We start from the raw sequence: 27,198 nt of genomic DNA on the forward strand, positions 1-27,198 counted from the left end.
AATTTGTATTTAATACCTGTTTTTTTTTTTTGGAAATAAATGAAAGGGTGGTCTCTGACTTTTGCATAATGCTGTAAGTCAGAGATTGTGAAATTTTCCTTTTACCCTTGTAGTTGATCAGCCAAGAACATTGCACTTGGTGATGTAAGGCTTGGATGCAGCTTCTCGGCCATGGAAACCCATTCCGTGAAGCTCTCTACACTTCTGTTCTTGAAATAATCTGAATGCCACATGAAGTTTGGAGGTCTGTTGCGACTGACTCTACACACTATGTGCCTCAGCATCCCGCTCTGTTATTTTTTCGTGGCTGTCATTCCCAGTCGCTTCCACTTTGTTATAATAGCTCCTGAGAACGACCAATTTTTTCACTAATGTTTGTAGAAGCAGTCTGCATGCCTAGGTGCTTGGTTTTATACACCTGTGGCCATGGAAGTCATTGGAACACCTGAATTAAGTGATTTGCATGGGTGAGTGAATACTTTTGCCAATATAGTGTGTTTCACTCAAAGCCCATAATGTCCTCAAGTGAATAACTACAAATCTAAATTTGAAGAATTTAGTCAAATGACACTAAGCAATGTGCCGATATTAAATGAAGAGACAACCTGCAGTATTAAACATGCACAATAATATTTCACTGCAGTTTTGTAGACATGCAGGGCAGCTCTGCTTTCATTGTTATACCTGCTGCTATACCAGCAAGCTCTGATCATGTGATACTGTCCTTTCAGTCAGACATGTTAAACTGGAGACATTCTGGGTCAAAGTACAGCAGAGATTACCCTTTTTACCCTCATCTAACACTCTGAGTTCAGTTCATGAAGGCCTTGTCAGTTAGCTGATGAGCCAAAGTAGGTGTGTTTAATGAGGCAGTGGGCTAAAGTCTGCAGTGTTTTGGCCTGGAAGGACTGGAGCCTGACATGTGTGCTCTATGTGGAGCTTGTAGAAAGCGTAGAGCATGAAGAAAAACCATATTGAACATAACCTTACTTAAGAACCTAGTTTTATTTAACAAGCATCTCAGCTGCTGATGAGCTAACAGTTAAGCTTTAAGTTGAAATATTTACTTAATGATTCACTGTAAAACTCAGTATGTGGCATTTTTTATGCTGGTACAGTTGCTTGGTCCATGCTGTATTTTATAGTGGAGTAACGTTTCTAAGGCAAGATTCTCAACAGAGAACAACAATCAATTTTCCCTGAATTTCCAGGTCATTAAAAGTTAAATAGCAAAAAATGTGACAGAGGTGATGTAACAGGCAACTTGTTTTTGTTTTGTTTTTTTTTTTTTTAACTATTTTTAAACTGATTGCTTTCCATGATGTAACTTTTAAGCCACATTATCTGATATCACTTGCTGTAGTTCTTGGTTTAATGTCATTTAGTAACATCAGAATGAACGGAGTGCTTTGGCGCTCTGAGAACCTGATCAGTGCTGGGAGTCGGAGAGCAGTTTTCCTTTGATTATTACTTGTCAGCGATTGCATGTTTATGGGTTGTCTGTCTTTCATATTCTCTGTAATTGCCGTCTTGTTTTTACTCACGTGTCAATCAGATTTGTTCATCTGCCCCTAAGAAGCGCATCCTGTTTCTTTTTGAGAATGAGATATGGCATACCTCGCGTTTGAAATGGTGCCGCTGTTCAGTTACTTAGATGTGTAACCTACACTCTTAGCAAAAAGGGTTCTATATAGTACCAAAAAAGTTCTTTGGCTTGTACACTTGTGGCTATATAGAATTAATTTCAAAAAGGTTCTATATAGAACCATCCATCAGTCTAAAGAAACCATTCAAAAATGCAAAGAACCCTTTGATTAGGCAAAGGATCATCATGGTGCTATATAGCACCATTTTCTTCAGTAAAGAACCCTTGAAGAACATTCTCTTTGCTGTTACTGTAGTTTGAGTACTGTAGTACTCAAAAAAGAATCATAAAATCTAAGAAATTGGATTTTATTTGAGAAAGAATGGGTTTGATCCTTTTAATGATTAATTTATTGTAAATATTGCAAATATATACTGCTGCTTTAGAAAATTATATTCAGAAAGTATATCTTCATCACAACACTATGTTATGTACCTTGATAAAAGGATAAAAAGTTATACAGTTATCATGAGGAGTGTGTGTGTGTGTGTGTGTGTGTGTGTGTGTATATATATATATATATATATATATATATATAGCAGTTTCTGTGTTGATAATAATAGTTCATAGTATAGTTGATACTATAATATTAATAATATTTTCATAAGTTATGGTCTTTGATGTAGTGATAATGTATCTCAAGATTAGTAACTCAGTAACTGAAAATAGAGTCTAGGATTTAAGGGGTTAACAGTGAATTAACTGTTAAATGATTTGGTGATTTGGGAAGCTTAAACTCTGCGCTGGCAGCAGACTACACTGTATGAGATGTAATAGCTTGCAGTACTGGAGCATGTTCTGTGCCATATTGTTATTCATGGTAATATTTGAGTGAAGAAATCAAATGAAGTACCAACTTATTTATTCCAGAAAAAGAGCAATCTAGCATATTGGATTCTCTCTCTCTCTCTCTCTCTCTCTCTCTCTCTCTCTCTCTCTCTCACTCACACTCACACTCACACTCACACTCACACTCACACTCACACACACACACACACACACACACACACACACACACACACAATAAGCCCAAAATATCCAAACAAAGGCTGTTTGCTCTGTCAGTAAGAGAATTCAGTGCAAACAGTAGCTTGATGGGAATGGAGGGAGGAGAGGGAAGGGTGTTTTCTCTCTGTCTCTTGTCCTTCTTCGCTGAAACAATGCACAGAGCAACACTTCGCTTTTAATCATCGCTATCAAAGCCGACAAGCAGGCAGTAAAAGGCGAGTGCTCTCCAGCTCCGGGGCAGAGTGGGAGAGAGGCTTTTTGAGGATCACACCAAGACCCCTGTGCTTGCCCATGGGGAAAGGAGGTGATTATTCAAGCAGCCAATTAGATGCCTGTCTGCATGTTTGTTACAATGCATAACTGTTTAAACCTCTGAGAGACAGAGGTAAACAGGGGGGAGAACTAAAGCGAGAAAGAGAGACTCATCAGAGCGCAGCAGTTGCCCTTTTTTCCTCTGCGAGTCACAGGAGTGCAGTTCTTTTCTCACAACGCACAAATGTACCTGATCTAGTCATATGAAAGCACATATTGGCCATGTTACTTAAAGGGCCCATATTGTGGAAACATGTAACAAATTGGAGTTGAATGTATGTATGTAAGAATGTGTGTAGGTATGTATGTAAAAGTAATGTTCACCACCCAGTCCATACATTCCATGTATGGAAACTAATTATAGTACAATTTAAATAGTTGTTTTTGTGGTAGGAAACTTTCCCTCAAAAATAGAGTAGTTTCTTGTAAAAAGTCTCTCATCGTTTAGTTTTGTTGAAGCTGAAGTCTTCTCATTCACCAGCTTCTTGTTCAAATTTTCCCATTCTACCTTAAATGGTGCCTTAGGTGCCAGAATGTACCTGCTGCACCACTTAAGGTGAAACAGGACAATTCGAACAAGAAGCTGGTGAATAAGAAGACTTCAGCTTTGAGACTTTTTAGTGTTTGCAGGTTCTCGATTCAGATATGTATCGGGAAACCAGCTAGAGTACTTGTAAATGCAAATAAGTCTATTTGTCTTCAAATTATCGATGTTTGTCATATATCTTTTTTTTCATTAGCAACTAGCTAACCTTCAGGGTTAAAGGATGAATTAGCAGTTTTATATTTACTCCAGCGTTTAGAGTTTGTGTTAGAATGATTTGCAGAGCTTCATTTTACAGCAAAGGAAAATAATAAAATTTTTACCTAAAAAAATCTATTTCTGCTGTGGAGCTACAACAGGGCAGTAAGAGAGCCACATGTTGGCTTAAAAGAATATTGAGGTTTAAAAATGATTGTGAAGCTGGACAGTGTTTGGTATGTAAAACCACCAACACAAATGTCATAAATGGACCTGAGGGAAAATAAATAAATAAATAAAGTAAGTTATAGGCTTTAATTTAGACATGATTGCCGACATTGACTGCACTAGATCACATTAAACTATGAGTAAGCAGTTTGAAGTGTGAAAAATGGAGCAAAAGAACAGATTAGACCAGAACTGCTGCATCGTGTTCTCAAGCATATCAACTGTTTTTCCAAATAATTAGGCCTGTGATTTATAATTTAATATCTAACATGTCAGCTTTATTCAGCATTATCTCTGCATAGCTTTGAAACGTAGACAGCTTGTCTAGTGTTGCCAGCTTTGACGTGGAAAAACTCTGTTCTTTCAGTTCCAACTTCAATGCTGGAGAAAGTTCTCCAGAACATCAAGTCATTTCCCAACGAAACTGATTTCCAGTTTTCTCCACGGCATCTCTGCTTTATTCTCTCGTAGTCTTAGTTGTCTGTGTCTAAGAATTTTTTTTTTTATTCCGGTCATGAGTCTTGGCAATTACTTTTTTTTAATATTTAATTTAGTCAGTGTAGCACAGACAGATTGTGTGTGCGTGTTTGGTGTTGTTTGAAACAGTTTTTGATGGAATACATTATTAATATATTGAAATGGATAAATAATTCTGCCTGGAATTGGCTGTGTGGTGTCTCATCGGTTTTGGTGTGCATGTTTATGTGTCGTGCGTGTGTGTTTGCCTCCCAGGAGCTCTGCACAATCACAGCTTCTGATATGCTGTACAGCATTGCTGCATTCTGAAGAGAATGAAGACTTCTCCTGAGAGTGGACAATGAGTGCACTTCTAGAGAATTCCAAAGCAAATGCTCTTTGTTTTAAGTTTATTTTTAAGCTCTAAATTTATTTATTTATTTATTTTTGTGACATTCATTCACCCTTGAACTTGATCACGCAGCAGTGTATTGGGAGAGAACTCATTTGGAAAACAAAAAATCATATGGATCATATGGATTTTTGGTGCATATGCAGGCACAGTATGTACTTACTTGGATTTATGATGTAATAATGTAGCATCCTGTAAAGTATCAGAGGGGAACCTTCAGGGTCGTTTAGGCCTTCAGAGAAGACCTAATCATTTCTGTGATACATGGCTGTAACTTTTAGCCAGTTTTCTTAATATATGCATCATGCTTGTTGCATTTAAACTCTACAAGTGCTGTAGTAATCATTCTTTTTCATTGTTAAGTTTTGGTTGTAAATAAAAGGGTTACATTTTTGGAACTACGATAGAAAATTTTCGAATCAGGAATTTTTTTTTTCTTTGCTGTATCCAAGTAGACACAGAAATGCTGGCTTTTTAATTGCTTAGCATTTCAGGAGCTGAACTGAAGGCCTGAGGAACTGTGGGGTCATGTTTTGATTTCCAGTGGGTGGGATTAATTTCATGACGGAAAATGTCACTCAAGGCCTTCCTAGATATTTCACTAACTGCGAGTATGAAAGGTAACCTGGCCAGTGAGTTCCAGGGCTCTTTACTGAGTCACTGTAATGCACACACAAAAAAAGCTATGTTACATGCTCTGAGTATAACATAAAATGTCCATGTTTAACTAAGAAGGCCAAAATGTGTTGAATCACCATTATCTTAGTGCTAATACATTCCATGAGCATTGTGAGGTGTTGCGTTTGTTTGTGTGTTTGTTTTTGAAATTTATGTCCCAAACTGAAGGCCTAGTTCTAGTAGCGACAGTTTGCTCCTGAGTAATGCAGCAGCTCATTGTAATGTAATGCCTCTCTTCTTGCTTTGTCTCTCTAAGCTCTCACTCTTGAGTTCCTTAACCTAGCTCTGCTGCAGATACAAAATCAAGCTGGACTCTGATGAGATTCAGTATGGAGGCCATGGCAGACTGGACCACAACACAGAATTCTTCACTGAGTCTGTGCCTTTCAATGACCGTTCCAACTCAATGCAGGTACAAAACATTCAGATACAAAAAATGCGTCTGTAATAAAATCATTTCATGTGAAATTACGTCAGATTTTATGATTTATATGTACCTCACTAAAGTTCCAGAACAACATGACCAAGATTAAATGTTTAAAGTGAGTAAACTTTCTCAGTGTTTATAGTTCATTATAAGAATATGCATTCCTGCCAGTTATGATATTCGAGTACTGATAAGAGATGTTTATTAACCATGAAGGTTAACCAAGGTTACCTAGATAACGTCAGCTAGAGTAGTTAGCCATGTTAGCAAAGTTTCTTATGTTAGCAGTTTCTCAGAAGCTCTAACTTTCTAGCTCTAAGTTGCAACTCTGTTACTTCACTTCAACATGACTGCAGCCATAGAATAAGAAGTAATAATACCTATTTGTAGACTACACTTTAAACTACATGGGAATACTTGAATAATCTAAAGTTTAAGTCAGACTGTGCAAGATTTATGATTGAAGTGCATGTTATTAACTATTTTTTGGGCCCATATCAATGGCAAAGTGCTGCATCTACATCCGTATTAAAAATAAACGAACTAACCAAACCGCTTTCTTTTCCAGCGTAAAAGCATCTAAAGCCCCTTATAAGTGTATCCAGCAGCCAAAAAAAATATATATATATATTGTGTGTGTGTGTGTGTGTGTGTGTGTGTGTGTGTGTGTGTGTGTGTGTATATATGCTTTGAATCATCAATCTTCAATCTGCTGTATTTTAATAAGGATTACACCTAAACTGGTCTGTGTTCAAGACAATCAATGTAATAACAGGGAAATTCAAAAGAAAAACATGTAAATATAATTGCTGACATTTTCACTGTAAGGGCTCAACACATGATTTATTGGCTGGAACACATAGTAGCTACATACTTTGGCGTACTTACCTTGTCTCATGTCTTCAACTGCATCAGAAAAGGAAGAGGTGCTGCTCTCTCTCTGTCACTGTCTCTGTGCTGCTGGCCTGAGGCTAACTTTGCTTGGAAATGATCACAGAGACACTGTTTAAAAAAAAAAAAAAAAAAAAAAAAAAAGAGCTTACTTGCTGCATTGAGTCAAATGCTGTGCCTCTTTATCAGCCATTTTTGCTTTTGAGGCAGAGGGTGGAGGGTGGGGGGTCATGGAAACAACAGTAGATAAGCAGAACGTATCATGGAAGATGCACTTGTGTATTGTTTATTTCTATAATAACATAGTATCAAAATTAGAAACCACAATTTATTTCCAAGACACTTGGAGGGCCTCCTGTCCAGGGAGAGCCGTGGCTACTCAGATCCATCATTACCTTCAGTCCTGTGCCCCCGAATACACATGTGGCCACTAGTTGATTGCTGTGTTTTAAAAGAAGCTGTTTGCTAGATATGGGACTAAACTGGAAAAACTCACTGGTTTCCAGTGGACATCAAACACTGGCTTGCCTGTATGGACTGAGATAGTTGGAAGTGCTTAATGTCATTTCATCAGCTGCCTTCACATGGCTGTGCAGATTACAAATGAGTATTCCAACGGCTTCTTCAGAATATTGAACTGTAATGTATTTTTTGTCCAATTTCTCTCTACCTGTTTAGCATGCTAACTTTGTCTTCTGAGTTATAAACCTAAGATTATTCATTCTTTCCTTTAGCAGGCATACCCAGGCAATTATATTAATTGTATGCCTATTTGAGGACACATAGACTTCTGAGGTGACATGAATATGGAGTTGTGTGCTTTAGTGCATGACATTGATCCAGTTTGCCAACTTGTTGTATATGCAAATTGGCTCAACATTATGCACTAAATCCACACAAGTCACCAATATCAACTGAAAAGACAGTGATAAATAAAATTTTATGCAAAAGCAAGTGCTTTAAGAAGGCCTTGTCTGTAATAAACCCCTTATCACAACAGTAATATATGGGAATCAAGTCTAACGCTGGAGAAAGTCATAGCTCAGTTAATCTGATTCATATTCCTCTATCAGATAAAAGACACTCACTCACTCACACACACTCTCTCTCTCTCTCTCTCTATATATATATATATATATATATATATATATATATATATATATATATATATATATATATATACCTAGGTTGGGAGCTTTTTTACATTGTGTATTTTATTTCCAGGGGCCTGATTGAAATTAAGTGCATAGCGTGAAATTTAAACCCCTCATTTCCAGTCTGTGGCTTTTGACGCACAGCCCCTCTGCCCCTCCCCATTCGCAAGGCCTCTTCCTTTTTTTCTCCTCGTCTCTTCTCCTCTCCTCTTTTAACCTTGGGGCCTGCGAAAGCTTTAGATGGAGCTATAAAAAGTGCAAACTATTCCACTTTGCTGACTTTTAAGAGGGCCAAGCCGTTTGTGGTGTTTTTTTCTGTGTGTAAGCATTAGAGAGCCTGACTGAAGTAAGTGGCTGTGCAGGAGAGAAGAGGAGCATAATTGACGTTTGCTTGTTTGTTAGAATTTAGTTATGTGCTAGCCAGAGGAATTCTTGGTGCATGCTGGAAGCTGACATATTGAATGAGAAACGTTAGACGTAAAATGCTGTGATTGACAGGATGTCAACGTAGTTTACTTCTTTTGGTGTCTTTTTGCTATCATCTTGTAGTGTGAAGTATCCCAAGGTAATGGACAGTTTATTTTTTATTATTATTTTGATATGTCTCATGCCGATTACCTTTCTTAACAAGCAGCTTTCAAAACTGAACAAATGACAAGAAAATAGGGTTGAAAGAATGGGGGGAAAAAAACAAGAAGCCATGGGCAACATGTAGGTTATACATTCAGTCAGTCAATGCACAGAACGTCCAAGGCTCAAATGTGTAAAGCAGAATTCTTATCATTTGTTATCAGATATTTGTGTAGTAGGAACAGTTGATATTTGAGCTACTCTCAGGCATCTTGGAAACCTGCATTATTTATGAACTGGGTTATTTTCATGCTATTAAACTTCTAAAACTTGTGAACAAAGCAGACTCTGGAGAAGACCTCTGGGGCTCCAATAAGACAAGATCTTAAGGTCTTTGAGAAAAATAGAAGCAAAGCTCCAAGTTAATATACACTTGAGCTCGTAAGGAGTTAGACAACAGTTTTATTGTTTGGAATCTCTACTCCAGCTCCCTGAACTTGAAATGGGTGATTGCAACTGTCAAATAGTGTCTTCGATTGAGGAGTTTAAGCACCCACAATGGGTTAAGTTCTTTAATACAGCACTGTGTGAAAGTCAGGGATATTTTAGTGTAGATGCAAGAGAGTCCATTTGCATAAGGTAGGGGAAAGTTAAAGGAAAGAAAGTGAAAACACAAGTGTTTCCAAAACAGGAGTTCTTAAAAGATAGAGATGGTGGGACTCCTAACAACCTTGCAAGAGCTAGTAGACTTAAGCTTCACTCTTGCTTCAGTTCTAAGAAAATCCACAGGTGTTTCTGTCCATCCTTCCACTGTGATAAGAGAACTCAATACTAGGGGTCTGAAAGGAAGTGTAGCTGTCAAGAAGCCGTTCCTGACAGACAGAAATAGACAAAAAAGAAGAAAAGCATTTACACACTAAATACTGAAAATTTGAGGCTTCTGTGTAATTTTCTAGTAAGTATATATTTTCTGCAATTTTCTGATGCTGAAAACTGTAAATAGCTGCTTTGACTGGAAATTAAATGGATAAAGTCTGGTTTCCAACTTTTATATAGGAGAGGGGAAGTAGGTTAGTGGCTCGTAGCCCTGCTGTTTATTGGCATTTAGATCAAAAGAAACAAACAAAGCGACAGGGGGAGAGTCCTGCAAGGAGCTTGGCAGGAGGGGAAGTCCCAGTGGCAGAGTCCAGGCGGCGGCTCGTGGAGCTCCCGGTCGTCGGCTCAGTCTGTGTGCGGAGGGCAGAAAAAGAGCGAGAGAGAGCACAGCAGTTAGCAGACGTGGAATCTCGCACAAAGCTACTCACCCGACTGAGGTTCCATGGATGTTTAAACCGGCCTGGCCTCAGCCTGGTGAGTGGCTACAGCTGCGTCAATTATGCGGGGCCAGGCACGGGTGGTTTCTTGCCCCGCCCCCTGGGCCATGCGGTTGCTCGCTGTCCAAAACAGAGTGCTGAAGGGGACAGGCCGCCTTCAGCACTCCAGTGATCAGGCGTGGCTCGGAGGAGCCGGATTGGTGAGACGGGAGGCGGCCGCTGACCACTGTGTGTGTGTATCTCACTGGAGTATTTCAGGAACATTTAGTTTGAAGACTTTGTTCTCAGTGTTTCTCAACCCTGGTTCTGGATTTTAGTATTTTACTTGCTTTATTGAACTCACTTTCACTCAGTAAGGAGTTGTTAATGAGTTGACTAGTTGGAACAGGTTTTTTGGGAGCAGGGAAAATACTAAAACAGTGCAGGCCAGTGGGCCTCCAGGACCAGAGATGAGAACACTGCACTATATTTCCAAAAATATGTGGATCACTGAGCATCACACTTATTAGAACTTTTTGAACATCCTTTTTTTAAAACCTTGGTTAATGTGAAGCTGAGAGTTGAGGTCAGGGTTCCCAGATAGTAAAGCATGATTAATCATTCCAGAGAACACATTTCTACTGCCTCAGAGTGCAGTGGAGTTGTGCTTTACACCACTCCACCCGACACTTGGCAGTGCCCATAATGATCTTAGGCATCAGAGGTGGCAAAAGAAACCATGAAATGATGTTGCTTCCAGAGACAGTTTGGAGCTCTCTAGTGAAAGATACAATGTTTTTTTTCCCGCACTTGCCCTCCTCACTGTAAATTTGCGTGGTCTTCTGCTTTGTGGTTTAGCTGTTGTTGCTCCTAGCCAATTCAATTTCACAATAATAGCGCTTGTAGTTGACTGGGGCTGATCTGGCAGGGCAGAAAGATAATTTCTTATAAAAGTGACATTAAAGTTTAAAAATTGCATGGCTATATGCTTGATTTTATACACCTGTTAGCAATAGGTGTGCCTGAAACAACTGAACCTCATAATTAAACTGGGTGTCCACATACTTTTGAACATGTGTATTTTTTGTTATCAGTTGCTAGAAAGTCAACAGTGTTATTGTGTTATTGTACAAAAATACGTCTCGACTCATATTCAGAGTAATTATAGTGCTTATACTTGAAACTGATAGTGTCACCCAAGCCTGGTATGGTCAATACTTATTGATCTACAGTGTAAGCTAGATATAGCACATCTTCAGATGCCCTTGCCACTAATGTACCATTGCATTTTACAATCTCGCTTTATTTTAGTTCCACTGGGGGAAAAAAATAAAAAGAATTCCCTGAAACAATGGCATAATTAGCCCAGAGTTTCCTGAGATTGTGATGAGCATAATGTGTTGCATCATTTTCAATGGTGTGGTCTTGCAGTCAGCACTTCCTTTAATATGCTGATATGTTCAAACCACAGCTTTTATGACCCTGCTAATTGTCAGATTATTTGAAACAGGAAAAATTGGATGTTTCCTAATGCCGAACTTATTCTGGCGAGAATCTGCCCAGTAAATGTTTGACCGCGTTCTCACACTCACGTGAGATGCATTAAGCCATGACTCAGTCTGCTCAGGCTGCAGGCCTTCTTTTATCTCGGCTGCAATTCTCAACTGTATTAAGACAGCTTTCATCAGTTAACCCCCCGCCGAATTATGCATTCTCTTTTTTCTTTCTTCCCAACTTTTTATTAATTCAAACACCACAATCTCGCTCCCGCCCCGTTTTCGGCTAAATGCAAAGTGTAGTTTAACAAGTCTGGCTAATATCAATCCCATGAGGGGCCGGTAGTATCCACAGCGGGACAGAGGCGGTTCAGAGTAAGGTTCTTCCAGATTCCTGTCAGACAGACACAGCATCTCCCCTCAATGTGTTGCTAGCATGCCTCAGTATGATGAAAATTAATCACTGTGTCTGTTGGCAGGTACCGACAAAATAGAGTCCCTTTTATATCCACGCAATTTTCCGCCATGATTTATTTAAGGGCCACAGCTTCAAAGTCTGAGCGAGTCTACGTCAACTTTTTCTCTCCGCTCCATTTTTTTTTTCTTCTCATTTAATGGGTCCATCAGCTTCCCCTCCCTCTTCTCTGTGAGTGACAATAAACTCTCATTTACTGTCTGTAGGCGTTGCACAGGCTGATGCATCGCACGCTTAAACTGACGGAATCCAGCTGAATGAAGGATTCAGAGCGAGGCAGGAGACACAGGCAAAACTTTCACTTCACACCCTTGAAAACTCTCTGATTTTCAAACGGGTCTGTGCATCTACTGCATTGTACCAAATTCAAAATGAAATGCCTAAGCCAGTTGGATTGATGAAGTGTTGAGGATTCATTTGCATCTTTTTAATTAACACTGAATCAAGTAACAAAGACCATACGGTTCCCCTTTTACTACAAACAGGAATGTTGCAAATTGCTTTTGTAAAATTTACTGGTTACATATGTGTGTGATATTTCAACAATTATTACATTATTAAGCACCTCTTTACTCACAGCTGTGATCTGGTGTGCTTTGAACCCATGTGCAGAAAACACCTTACACTCTCTTTTGAGCCTGTACCCATAAACATCTCAAAGCTATCTCTTTAATCATAGCTTAATGAAGCAGCAATGCCCACAGGAAAAGTATATGTTCCACTATCACAGTGATATTTCTGTCTCTCTCTCTGTCTCCCTCTCTCTGTCTCTCTCTCTGACTCTCTCTGTCTCTCTCGCTCTGTCTCTCTCTCTCTTTCTCTCTGTCTCGCTCTCTCTCTATCTCTCTCTCTCTCTCGCTGTCTCTACAGAGATAGTTTTATGGTTACCAAGCTTTGTTTTGAGAATCTTTTGTGCTTTCTAGCTTGAGTTTACTAATGGCATTTATCCTACCTAGGTCTTTAATCTCACTTAAACCTTTACTTACACAAGTACTTTGTTTACCAGTAATTAGAGAAGTAATTTGTCAAGCTGGCCATTGATCATGTTAATAAAACTGCATGTGCTAGCCATTCTGCCATGTGCTAAGAAATGTGGTGAGAAAAACAGGTCACAGTGACTGTGAACTGCAATGTTTATTTCAATAGTGTTTGGCTGTTTTTGCTGTCTATGGACCAGAAAACACAGTTCTACACATTTTAACACATGACTACTGTTTTTTTTTCTCTAAATTTAACATACTGGGGGAAAAAAACATATACTACAGCAGAATTGGCGTATTTAATGTTATGTATTATTTTTTCTAATGTTGAATTCAGCAAAAAGTAGAAGTTGTGCACATATTTTACAGAAAATGTAGATAAATATATATATATATATATATATAAAACACTGTTATATATCAATTATATATACATTACCTAGTTTATCCATACCTAGTTTAGCTTAGCAGTCCCCCAGTAAATTAATAACGTGTGCTGCTAATGGAATTCAACAGAAACACACAGTGGAGTGCACTTAGATGCTATTATTCATCTTTAACTTTACAGAAGAAGGAAAAAACCTACTGTAGTTTTAACGGAAGTCAATGGAACCAGAGGTCTTTCCAAGTCATTTTGGGCCATTTCTTTTGGAAATTCACACACATATGTAAAGAACAACAGGTCCTTTGAAATTGTCAAAAACTGAAAAATGTCAAAAATGGAGATACAAGGTTTTCTTCCGACAGCAGCAATACATATGTGTATATGTATATATATATATCCTTAATATAACTCGAACCTGATATCTTGTAAACCTTTTCACGGATTTCGCACAAACTGCCCTGCAGGGCCAGAAGTGATTTCGTATTGAGAACGTTAGAATCACTTTATTTCACCAAACATGTTACACATATAAGGAATTTGTGGTTACATGGATGTCATTGATGTCATATAAGTCAGCACGGCTGGAAAGTTCCCTCAAAATATACGCGGAGAACATTTTATATGCAGTAAAACAATATTACTTACCTCTTGCAAAGGAAAAGAGTTGTGTAAGCCAATGATAGCGTTTCATTGTTTGTTGTGCTTATATTATTGATTGTGCTCTGGGCATTAAAAGAGAACAGACTAGAGGAACTGAAAATTCTGTTTTTTGTTTTTGTGTTATACAGTATTGTAAATTCTTTCCATTGCGTGTGCGTGCATGTGTGTAAATTCTTTCCATCTCCTGAAATTTCCACATTACAGGATATGTTTTGAATATTTTGTGACAATGTATAGTGATATACATTTATAGTACTGTGCAAAAGTCAGAGACCACCCTGCTTTTATCAAATAATTTATAATCCTCTTGCATATAGAAGAGAAAGTTATTTTGGAGGGGGCCACAGCTAGATTTCATGAAACAAGCCTGCCACAGTTCAGAACTGGTCAAATGCTATTGCTTTAATCAAGGCCTTATAGGCCACATTTTTCTCTTAAACTTCATTGCTTTGATTGGTCTATGATTATGATGTGGATACTGTCGCAAGTATCCCCCCCCCCCCCCCGTTTGTGTGTTTCCATATGTCACATTCTAAATGTGTCTGTGTTCTCAAAAATGAATAAACATTCATTAACACCAAAAAGAGAAAAGGTAAAGTCAAAGGAAAAAAGATAAAATAAGAGGACAAAACAGGAGCCAAAAACAGCTTCACTCTTGCTTCAGATCTGAAAAAACCCACAGGTGTTTGTCCATCCTTCCACTGTGAGAAGACAACTCAACGCAACAAGTCTGAGAAGAAGTGTAGCTCTCAAGAAGTGCTTACTGAGAAGAGAACATGGACAATAAAGAAGAAAACTGTGCAAATTGAATCTGCTGATGTTCTCAGATGAGTGGACTGACCATCTAAGAGTCCAGATCTCAACATCACTGAGTAGATTTGGGACTCATAACTCCATTCATTTTTGTTTTTATATACCATTTGAAAATGTCAGCTGTCCATTGTTGTCCATTGTCCAGGTGTTTTATGAATAATGGAACAACAGAAATGCTCCAAAAGTATGTCGAAATAAAATCTCACTTTGACAGACATTTCTTTCAGAGAGAGAGCAAGAGAGTGAGTTGTGAAGCAGAGGAGGATCAGAGACCCAGGGAGACGGCCATGAGGCCTGAGTCAAGTAGTCGTAGCTGAGCACATCAGAGCAAACGAAAGAGGAGAGGAAGAGACGGATGCCTGGTCAGGGGTTGAGTTGAGAACTGAGTAATAATATGAGCATTTGTGTCAGTTTCTGTCAATATTGTGTCTGTTGTTTCTAAGATGTTGTTGAGGGTCTTCGCAGTGCTTCATCTCTCTGAGATGTGTCTGCACACCACAAGCTTTGCTGGTTCTCCTCCAGAAGCATCTGCACCTCGTAAACCTGGAGTCAGAGAATTTAAGAAGGAGGAATCAAAAAGTTAGAGAGATGCTATGAGACGTGAACCGAAATTCCTCCCTGGGTTTTTCTTCCCTCCTCCTCTTTTTCAATTTGTTTATGCATCGAGGTGCTAGTTCTGTGGCTTTCAGAGACTTTTCAAACCCCTCTAATGTGCTGAGAATGAGACAGTGAAGATGCTTTCTGATGCTTGACGATCCTTGGTACAGTACACATCACAGCTGGGGGGGTTTGTGTTGAATATTTACGTGGCAAAATAAACCCCAAAGCCCAGTAAAGCCTTCAAGCATCTGATGCACAATCCACAACTCATCATACAAGCTCCTACTAGACATGATATGTCTTACAAAAGAGACCTTGTGCTTGTCATGACCTGCTGAGTAAACAACTCTCAATTATTTTTTTTATCTACACCTTGAAAATAGTCGAATTTGTAGATCTTGACATGTGGCAGGAACTTTTTAATGACTGACGAACACAGATTTTTTTTAACAGTGAAATGTGTATGGAAGTTGTACTGGAGCATGAAAAAGTGCAGAGCTAACTGCAGTAGGTGCCTGACTATCGACTCACCGCCCAGTGCTCTATGAGAAGTGATGGGTAGAACATGGGGCTCTGTATTCATCTGTTTAACTGCTTTACATCAAAGCAGGTGTGTGAAATGAGGTAAAATCGTTCACAGAGAAGTTGAATCCAGTTCAGTTGCTGTTATACAGTTTCTTAAGTAGCGCTTTTCTTCAGGGTATTGGATACAGCGCTGCCTCAGCTGTGGCGCACACACAGTTTCTGAATCTCCAACACATCCATGGTCAAGCTTCATTGCCAGAACTCCCCTGTCTGATGATGAAGTTTATATTCCATGATGGTTGATGCATTCATCAGCATGTGTACAGCACATTGCTGTAATAACATTAGGGATCTGTGTTGCTTTTTGTTTGCAGATTAATTTACTCTTTGTCACCATTGTTTTGTTCTACCCTGGAAAATAAATGCTGTTGACACACTGCAGCTCTGCACAGTGGACGCTTTTGTCTCACCAGGTGCAGGGATTCTCTCTCTCTCTCTCTCTCTCTCTCTCTCTCTCTCTCTCTCTCTCTCTCTCTCCCTCTCCCTCTCCCTCTCCCTCTCCCTCTCCCTCTCCCTCTCCCTCTCTCTCTCTCTCTCTCTCTCTCTCTCTCTCTCTCTCTCTCTCTGTTTTTTTCTTTCTATTCCATCTGTCTTTTTTCTTTTTCTTTCTTTCTTTCTTTCTGTCTACTCTCTCTTTTTCTCTCCATTTCTTTCTTTCTTTGTCTCTCTATTCTGTCTCTCTCACTCTCTCTTTCTATTTTCTATCTGTTTTTCTCTCTTCCCTCTCTTCACACACGCTGTCTCTCTTTTTATCTCTCTCTTTATCTCTTTACTTTTCTTCAATTTCTTTTTTTCTCTTGTCCTCTCTCCTTGTGTCTGTCTGTTTAGTCTCTTTCCCTCTTTAATGCTTTAATTTTCTTTCTTTGTACTCTTTCTCTCTCCACCTTTCTTCTTTCTCACTATATCATGCTCTCTCTCATTTAATCACTCACTCTCCTCCTTTGTTCTTTATCTGTCTCCCTCTCACAGTAAGCCCATGGGTTTCAGTCTCTCCCTCTCTCTGTCTCTTTCTCTGTTTTTGTCCTTTCTCTCTTCTCTTTCTATGCTCACTCTGCTTTCTCTCTCTCTCTCTCTCTCTCTCTCTCTCTCTCTCTCTCTCTCTCTCTCTCTCTCTCTCTCTCTCTCTCTCTCTCTCTCTCTCTCTCTCTCTCTCTCTCTGTGTTCTCTCTGCTGAATGGCTTTAATTAGTCACTGCTGTTCAGCTGTGTGTTGTCGGTGTTGCGGCGCTGCCGTGTTGGGTCCCGTGTGTGTTGAACACACTCAGAGGAGCGTGGGGAAACTCTCAGACTTTCACTGAGGGGGAGAGAGAGAGGGAGCTGCTGAAATGTGCCTCTCTCGCCCCTGTGGAGTCGACTCTGCAGTTTGGCGGTGTTTGCTCTCTGTTAACTGGTGTGTGTCAGAGGAACGCTCTAAAGGAGGGAAAGCTCATGGGTGGGCGGAGCCGGGTGGGGCTGATGCACAGTGCTGCAGCTCGTACTCCAGGGGTTAACTCTGCTCCACCGCTTCATTGTTTAGCATGCTAACTGATTCTGTTCTGCTTAGTGAGCTGCACAAGGCTCTCTAGAAATAACATTAAAGCAGAATTACAGGTTGTCAGTCCCCAAGTGACTCATGCAGCTGAGGCGTTTCTTCTGCAGTGCTGCTGTGGGGACTGAACTTCCAGCGTTAGTTCTGTCATAAACAATGCAGAGTTTGGAGACAGCTCACAGGGTCTTAGACGAGAATAGTCCCACAATTCCTTTCAGTCTCAATGTATGCGATGTACTCTGCCTGTAAGACATTGAACAGCCTTTTATTTATTTGTTTATTTATCAATTTAGTTTAGTCAAAATAACAAAAGTTCCACTAACTTACATTAGGTTAGCCTGTTGATGGGAAATGGTGACATCTAAACTGGAGGAAGGAACTGAGCAAAAATTCACCCCAAAATGTAGCAATTTCCCCACATTTGCTGTATTTTATTTAGTAAGCTCAGCTGTTGAACTGTTTTATTGACCTAAGAGAGATGCAGTATTAAAAATGTGAGTTTAAAAAAAAGCCTATAGCATGGTCACTGTCTTCTGATAAAGTAGGGTGGAAATTGGTTAAATTCAATGGGAAATAATTGAAAATGTTTTGCAATTTGTCAGAACGAGTGAAATTGCAAAGCTCTTGCAAAGATATCAGATTTACAAGTCTGACCGCTCATGTCCAGATCATGGCAATAGCACAGCTGGAAACAGAGTGAGACCTGAGAAAACATAATACGGTGTACAAGGTCGCCTGAAGGAGAAAGACAGGTTGATATTAAACTCTTAACGGTAGCTGTGAGGGGTTTTCACTCACTTTTGCCTCATGCTGTATCTGAGAGAGAGCAGCCATATTGATGCAATAGCAGCAAACTGATAATGGGTCAAGTGGTGAGACTCACCAGCAGCAGGCAGTTTTCTCCAACACATCCAAAGCCCTTTTAATAATAGATGCAAGAACCAAGAGAAGCAACTTTATTCTCTTGGAAATTAGTTTTGTTGTTGTTGTTATTGTTGTTGTTATCTGTTGTATCATTATATATGTTATTGTGCACATGTACACTGTGTTGCCAGTTCATGAGGTACATCTACCTGTACCTGCCCTCACTGGCCATTTTATGAAACATATCTACCTGAGCTGTGGTAATGTTAACACCCCTGGGCAAATAGCATGTTTTGTTGATTTTCTATATGTTAACGCATCTTCTATCAGGAACATTCTTTTCCTGCTATTTATAGTGAATTTTACATATTTATATTTTCAGAGTTTAACTTATTGTTGAAAATATACAATTTATGAAATGTACAATATGTTAGTTTCAGCAAATAAATGGTAATTGTGTATGAAAATGTGCAGATGTGTTCTCTATAGTGCATGTATTTTAACTTTAAAATCAACAAAACATGGAATATAAGCAGGGGCGACCAAACCTTTGCATAAGACTGTAAGTGATTTTATCACGACCACCACTAACAAGATACTACTTGGATGGTGGGCCATCCTCAGCACAGCAGTGATACTGACATTGTTAGTGGCATTTTAGTGTATATTGTGCTGCTGTGAGTGTATCAGGCACAGCAGGGCTACTGGATAACAGGCCTGTTTCAGGCATCTGTTACTAAATGATCAGAAACTGACCACTAGTGAAGAACTAGAGCAGGGCTTCGAAACATTTGGGGGCCCTCAGCAAAATCATAGTTCATTCATCAGGTCTCTAAACAACATTTTCTATATAAATAAAATAATGGAAATTGAATGAATAAATACAAAAATGTTATGGTGTCTTCATAAGATATGTTTGTCAATATGATAATTCGCAGGAGAGATCTAAAACAATAGTTGAGGGGCTACTTGTAGCTCGAAGGCCATACCTAGTGCTCAAACACTAAGCTTACAACAACAGTCTTTTAGCTTTTTTGCATTGTGCTGCTGGCTCACGTGAAGCAGTCTCTGTCTTTGTACAACATTCCAGTGATTTTTGTAATATTAATGTTGAACTTATATGTAGTGTTAATTTGAAAGATTTGTCTATACAGCTAGCTAGAAGCCACTGCTAACAATAGCTGTATTCCTCAACAGGGTAGCTGTTGTTTGGTACCAACTGGGTTACATTAAGCCAGGTCTGTGACACATACAGCTTGCCACTTAGCTGTAACGTGTATTTCATAGACTTCATTTAAACCCTCTTGTAGCTATTGGGCCTCTGGCCTACACCTGTTCACTTCTCTCAACAGTTATTGAGCGTTTTTGTGGGCATGTCGCTGAAACACATGCAGGTTGAGGTTCAAAGAGGTAACGTGCAGGCATTGTTCAGCGTTTTAACTACATTTGTTTATTAACAGTTATATCTCTCACTAAGTAAACATTCAAATCTCAGTATGTGACCGTGGGCGTGATGCACTCTGTTACCATGCCACAAGTCAACTGCATAAAGTTTGTCCATAAGGAGAGAGAAATCTGTTGTCTTCTCTTGCCACTTAATGGCACATTATGACAGGTTTTGTTTGAGGTAAGTTATAATAACTAATTAATTGGAAAAATGAATTATATTATTAATTATATTATAAGTAATTATATTATTGGAATAATTAATTAATTTTGTATGACATCACCATGTCACTTATATGCTGCCAAAAAGTTCAGCAACTTAAAACACCTTCCCATGTTTCTGCTCTGGTCTATACTGAATAAGTAGTCTGGTGTCCTCCTTGGCATGAGCAACAGAAGAATTTCCCACACTGTTGTGACACTTGGGTTTTGAAACTCTAATGAGCTCTGAATTATTGAATGGATAGTCATGTTTTTAAGAACTTGGCTGAGGCACAAAACATGGCTGAGGCGATAAACATATCACCACATCAGTTATATGATCTATTAATGTTCCAAGCTTTTGACTTTCTATAAACGCTTGTATTATTTCACTATAATATGTGGATGGCTCGTTGCTCTAAAGTATCACAGAATGGAGATGAAACAAGACATACATGAACTAATAAGTTGAGTTAAGCCAGAGTATGTCATGACTTTTTGACTTTTGTTTACACCCTTTGGTTTAATGTGAAATATTGTAGCTGTCAAGCTTGACCTGTCTTCGTCTTTTGAACAACGCAGCTTCCCTTTACATCATGTGAAAATGTAATGAATGGCTCAGTAGCAATGCTCCAAAACTTGGAATAAAATTTAATTTCGTTAACATGAATTAAACGTTAAGAAGCTTTTTTGTTATCTCCTGTGAAGTTACTATGTTGGAGACTTTGACATTTTTTGTGAAATATGTCATTATGAACCGTAAGTGAACTAGATCTACAACCCCTTTTCCAAAAAAGCTGTCACTCTGTACAAAGTGTTAATAAAACAGAATGCAATGATGTGTAAATAATATAAACCTTAAATTCATTTGAAATTAGTACAATTGCAACATATCAAATGTTGAAACTTTGAAATTTTTCTTGTTTTTTCTTCAAAAATACAAATTTTGAATTCAGTTCCAGCAACACAACATTTGTTGTGTACAAGGGCATGTTTACCACTGTGTTGCATCACCTCTTCTTTTAACAGCGCTCTGCAAGTGTTTGGGAACTGAGTAGACCAGTAGCTGTAGCTTTGAAAGTAAAATGTTTTCCCATTCTTGCTTTTTTCATTTCATAATGCACCAAATGTTTTCAGTGTGAGACAGGTCTGGACTGCAGGCACCTGGACTTTTTTACTACGAAGCAATGCTGCTGTAATACGTGCAGAATGTGGTTTGGCATTGTCTTGCTGAAATAAGCAAGGCCCTTCCTGAAAAAGACATTGTCTGGATGGCAACATTTGTTGCTCCAAAACCTGTATATATCATGTGTAGGTCACCCATGCCATGTGCACTAATCACGGATGCTGGCTTTTTGACGGTGATATGGCTGATTACAAGCCATATGGGTTCAGCTCCTCTTTAGCCGACACCCATGTTTTCCAAAAACCATGTTCAAATTTCAAATTTCGTTTCTGATTTTTAACCATCTTAAATGAGCTCAGGTCCAGAGAAGGTAGTGGCATTTCTGTATCCTATTTTTATTGGGTTTCTTCAGTGCCATCTGAAGGCCTAAAGTTCACAGCCAGCCAACGTTGGTTTTCAGTCTTGTCCTATGCATACAGTAATTTCTCTAGATTCTCTTAATCTTAATGTTATTCTTGAACTGTAGATTTTAAAGCCTTACACAGTGTCTGATCCACATACAGCTCAACATACACTAACATCCTGCTTCTATAGCAGTGTCTCTGCTGTGCTGAGAGTAATCCACTACCCAACTCGTAACCGGTCAGTGGTGGTCCCTTTCTAATGATAGATGGGGTAGAGAGGGTCTGATAAATTGTGCATTAACAGATGGGCTGCAGTCATTGTAATTGTAACCCTACAAAGTGTACCTTTTGTGTTTCTGATAAAATGGTCAATACATGTTGATACAAGGTAGATGGATGTAATCACCTGATGACTCGATCTATACATGATCCTCTTGTGGTTGTAGTGTATGAAAACAAATCTCACAGCTGTACCACTGCTGCTGCTGTAACTGAAGTGTTTTTTTATTTTTTCCTCTTGACCCATAATCTCCTCATCTTTAGTCAATGAACACATGTTTCAAACGGCAGCATTTTGTCTCTCAGTTGTAGTTTCTATTCTCAGAAGTGGGTCTTTGACTCTTTCTCTGTTTTCCTCTCCATCTCTAAGGTTTACATTCCCTGCAGAACAGCTGTTGTTCTGGCCAATGAGGAAATCGATTACTGCTACTGAAACACCATCATTGATTCACCAAGAGATTGATACTCGGCGCACATCTGCCTCTCCACTAGCCTCTGCTGAAGACCTGTCTGCCAGACACCTCCTCCCGCTCCCTCTGTTTCTCCACCTTTAGCCACAGATTAGCTGTTCAAGATTTCAAAAAGTTGTCAGGGTCATTTCGAACATGGGCACACATTCTAGTGTGCCATGTTTAATGTAATGGGTAACATCTCTATTTTGGGCATCGATTATTAGGTGTTCACACTTTAACACAAGCTATAGTAAATCCAACGGCTGCTTATAACCTAATTCAGAGGTTGCCATGCTTTTTGAAAACTGTTATAAAAACCGCCATGCCTGAGTAGAATATATTACTCTGTTATAACTACTGAAATTGCTCATCACCACTGTCTAAAAGGAAAACCACACCTAAAATTGTGATTATAGTGACATACTGCTATCAAATTGACCATGGGGTATATTGTAAATTACTCTGATATATAATGTCTATTGATGTTTGCTGTAACTAGTTACATTGACCATCTACCAGGAGTGAGATATGTTTAATCTGCGCTATTTAATCTGTAAAAGACAAGCACTTTCTTGAAAACGTAACATCTTGTTTGTTATATTTATTTGCTGACTGTGTTAACCCAGCTCGTCATGCAAGGTTTTTCAAAAGCACATCTTTAGAGAAAGATGAGATGATGATTTAGATGATCATTGCATCTTAGGGACAAAAGCTATGCTGAAGAGTTAAGTGTGATATCAGGCCTACTGAATAAGTCCTTTTAAAACAGCTGACTAATTAGCTGAGTAATTAAATCTACTCGTCCTACGTTCCTTAAAATGTGGAGATGTGGTAGGGGGAGTTGAGTCGTAGCAGCACCACCTGATTTTCAATGTGCGGATAGTCTACATGTAAAAAAATAAATAATTTAAAAATCATAAGTTAAATGACCACATACACTGTGATAATTGCCTTCCGTTTTATTTAGATTGAACCCCATAGATGGTTTATAGTTGTTCATTATGCAGTTGTTCATTAACCTCTGTTGATTTTTGTTTAGTGTTTGGCTAACTGTCAGGCTTATGCTGCAAACATAATATCCTGGCAAGTGAAAGCATCTAAAATGTATGCAATTTATTAGGGTTGAGTGGTTTGGCCAAAATATAATATCAGAATGAATATAATAATTAATATAACCCTAATGTATGTACAATAAATATATAACAAAAAAGATGTTTTCATGATACACTATATGTATCTCAGTATTTCACACAAGTATAAGCAAAACCTGTGAGTACAATTTTTTTTTTTTGTTTGTTTTGTTTTTCAGCATTTCAGCTAGTGCACATGACTACTTTGAATAAAGCAGGGCCAGTTATGCTCTTGGACTCCTGATATTGTCTGGATTTGAACTCACCATCTTCTGACTAAAACCCAAGATAGCTATACCTACTGGAAGCTTGTGTAAGTGTTGTGAGAATACTAGCAATACCCATGATATACTCAGAACAACGTATCATTATCATTATGAAAATTAATTTTTTGTATGAATATTATAATGTTATTCAACCTATAACAAAAAAGTATCTTGTTTAATAAAAATATCTTAATTCTAGTTAATATGTCTAATATATTATTATTATTATTATTTTGAGATATTTGTACACTTATTATAAGATCATTAAACTTATTTCCAAACATTTTTGCTTGTTTTAAATAAATGTATGTAGTAAATTATCTCCTTGTACTGGCAGATAATTTAGCGTGTTTCAAGCACATCTCTTAAAGCAAGCAAAATAATCTGCCAGTATAGTGAGATAATATTACTTAATACAAATACTTAAAACAAATAAATATTTTCTTAAAACAAACTTACAATAAACAGGAAAAATACTGGATATATTGATTAAATTCAAGAAAATTTTACTTGACAAGATACTATTTTTTCAGTGTGGTCCAAAATCTTTTTTATGTAGACTTCTAAGTTATGAATGTTTTTCATTTTCCTGTAAACTTTTTTTAGGGGTACAAACATTTGTTCTGACAGTAAAATCATCTTTCTACACCAATAGATCTTTTCAAGCATTGTTTCCCAAATAAGGATGGCGCACACTGTAAGCTCTAACATGTTGAGTTTACTTTAAAAAAAAAAAAAAGTTGGGGCCCCTCAGTAAATCAGCAAATACATTTCAAATCCACAAATTGTTCTTCTGAAAACTTTAACTTGTCCAAACCTCAGTTTATTCTAAAGTAAGTGAACTTATAACTTTGTAGTAAAGTATACTGTTAACATATACAGTGGTGAAAATGTACTTTAAACAGGTGAACGTATACAAAAATCGGTTCAATAATCTTATAACGTTCTTCAAACAATGTCATAATGAGATTATTTGTGTTTTCTCTTGCTGAGATGTGTAAGTCTAGCACTCACCCTAACTCTAAACTAAAACCAACATCTGGAGGCAAAGGGAAGTGTGCAGGTTAAGAAATACTAAAGAAACTGTTAGCCATCTATGTAATGTCATCACAAAGTATTGCAAAGTCTTCCTTCTTTGTAACGTCTGTCTTTTTTCTTCATTTTTAATGAACCTATGTAGTACTACAGATGATAAATGAGCAGCACGTTGTCCTGTTACAATATTGGTCTGTAATGGACTAGCCAAAGCCTTCTCTCATCAACAGCAGTGTTTTCTCATTAATATCGAGTAGCTGCTTGAAGATAATGTTGACCTGCTTTTGAATCCTCTACAGAGGAAGCAGAATAAGTCCGTGTATAAATACATTAGGGTTATCATCCTAAACCAGCTCTTCTGGATAAACAGTTAGGCTTTCTTAAGCCCCACATAATGAAGAGATGCACCTCTCGCTCTCTGTTTTGTGGTTTGAACAAGTCTAATTTGCCTGTGGAAAGAAAATAGATGCTTAGATAGCAATAATTAGCTTTTCCTGTCTCTCCGTGTACACAAGCTAATGGAGAGAGAACTTTTTTTCCCTTTCCATCAAGTCTGTTGTGGGTAAAAATGTGTTGCAGCTATTTTCACCTTGAATGAGCAATGTGTATCTTTTTTTTTAATTTTGGAAGTCAAAACATGTCGTGTAATTGAGGTTACAATAAAATGGCAAATATTTCTTCCTTCGGGTTATCAGATTGTAGCTGTGCAGTCCTGTGCAAAAGTCAAAGAGCCTTCATTTATGTGATTTCCAGTTAAAATGGCCATTAATTACAAGTGATTCATTTCTCAGCATCAGGAGGAAAGAAAGCCCAAAACATTATTTTAATATTTTAGCGTGTCCACCCTTTACCTTTCTTACAGCTTCCGTTCTTTTCAAGAGTCTTATTTTCAGGGTTTCAAAGACGGTGATGTTTTTTCTCACCTCCACAGTTCAGTCTTAGAAGTTGGTTGCATGTTCATTTTCTCACCATCCAAATAATCTCAAACACACTCAGTGCTGTTGAGGTCTGGGGTGGTCTGTCTATGACTTGTATTTAAAAGGCGTTTTGACTGAAAATTCAGTAAATGGTGGTCTCTGACTTTTTCACAGTGCTGTATGAACACTGCAGCACATTTGCCTCAGTCACCACAGGAAGTGCTGGTTTCGTGTAAAAATGGCATTATACTAATATTACACACTTATTTGTGCCTTGTCTCGTTATTTATGCATATAGACACTATCATCTATGTCCACCTCAGTTATTTGTATTTTGTATTAAGCTGAAATTGTCTAGGACATAAAATGGAAACAGTAGCTTGCTTTATATAAAGGTGTCCTTCTCAGTCATTAGATATATTGCATTAGGCCTGTGAATTGCAGTAGAAAATCATTGAAACAAACCCCACTGCAAATATCAATACCCCCGCTACCTGATCATTTTGCACAATGAGGTGCCATTGTTCGCATGCGCTCAGCAGGCAGTGATGTTTCATTGACTTCCATTTTCATCGCAGTGGTGTCATTTTTAAGGAACAGGAAGGCCTATTCTGTGAGCACTGTTTTTGCGCTAGTGGTAATTTAGTTTAATCACTCAGCCGTGCAGCAGGTCCTAAACTGTTTTAACTGCTCTACCATATGGTCGGTTTGATCTTCTTTTCTTAGCACAAGTAAAATAAAACAAAGAGAGGGACAGAGCACATTCATATTCCACCACTATTCCTTTAATGGTTCACCACAAGAGCTCTGAATCCCCAGTCTCCCTTTATGTAACACCAAACGCCTTTTTTCTTTTTCTTTTTTTTTTTTTTTAAATATCTCCCTTTTCAGCTCTTCAAAAGCTTGAGAGGACCACTCTGCATAAATATCCACCTCATGAACAAGCACCATTGTGAGTCTGAAGGAGGTGCGTCTTTGCTTAATCGCACCTTTCATCCCACCAATGGCATTTTCATTAGTGTTCTCAAATTGAATGTGTTAATAGAAACGGAGGAGTCCACGTGGAGAGCCGAGGCCACTTTGTTACAGCTGCTCCCCTTGTTCACTAATCAAGTCCGCTCTTTGTCATCAATCACCGCAGTGACTGTGAAGAAGCAGGTATGGAAATCAAGACTGAATGAGGCCAGTTATGTCCTCCATCTTCTCCACAAGGGCAACAATGTGTGGGACATTGGCTCAGATTCTTCCTCCTCCTCCTCCTTATCCTCCTACTCCTGATCTCCTTTGGCTACTTGTTTTTTTCTTCTTCTTCTTCATGATACCTATCGCTCTTACAGGCTGAGTGCTGGAACATTTAGGGTTCAAATTTGGTACGCTCATAAAAAAATCAACCCTCGATTCTTGGCCTGAATGCATCATTCTATGAACAAAATCAGGGTCTTTATCATGCTAAACCAAATGTTTCTTGTTCTTCTTCTAATCAAAGTGTTTGAAGTAATCCATAGACATTAGTACAGTTTAAAGAACGCACCATTTACGCACCATCTTTGAATGATGCTATTGAAGAGTCACTTTTATTTCCCTAAAGAACCATGTCACTGACCGTGAAGAACATTTAGTAAGTTTAAAGAACCTCTACATTATGTAGAGGTACTTTAAACTTCAAAAAGCTTCTTCATATCTCATTGGTTCCCTGAAAATGTCTTACCTTATGAAATACCCACGGAGAGGTTCTTAGTAGA

General features: G+C 38.4%; 1 protein-coding gene across 1 annotated transcript in view; it reads left to right on the forward strand.

Annotated features, from left to right (window-relative positions):
• Positions 1–23,702, forward strand: part of gbe1b (glucan (1,4-alpha-), branching enzyme 1b) — a 150,594-nt gene extending 126,892 nt beyond the window's left edge. Inside the window, exons 15-16 of the mRNA XM_017696820.2 lie at positions 5,776–5,893; positions 22,027–23,702. Of these exons, the coding sequence (XP_017552309.1) occupies positions 5,776–5,893; positions 22,027–22,089 (181 nt within the window). The 3' untranslated portion in view covers positions 22,090–23,702. The remainder of the gene's footprint in view (positions 1–5,775; positions 5,894–22,026) is intronic.
• Positions 23,703–27,198: the final 3,496 nt, after the last annotated feature.

The sequence above is a fragment of the Pygocentrus nattereri genome, chromosome 17 (genome assembly GCF_015220715.1).
Source record: "Pygocentrus nattereri isolate fPygNat1 chromosome 17, fPygNat1.pri, whole genome shotgun sequence".
In the NCBI taxonomy this organism is placed as follows: Eukaryota; Metazoa; Chordata; class Actinopteri; order Characiformes; family Serrasalmidae; genus Pygocentrus; species Pygocentrus nattereri.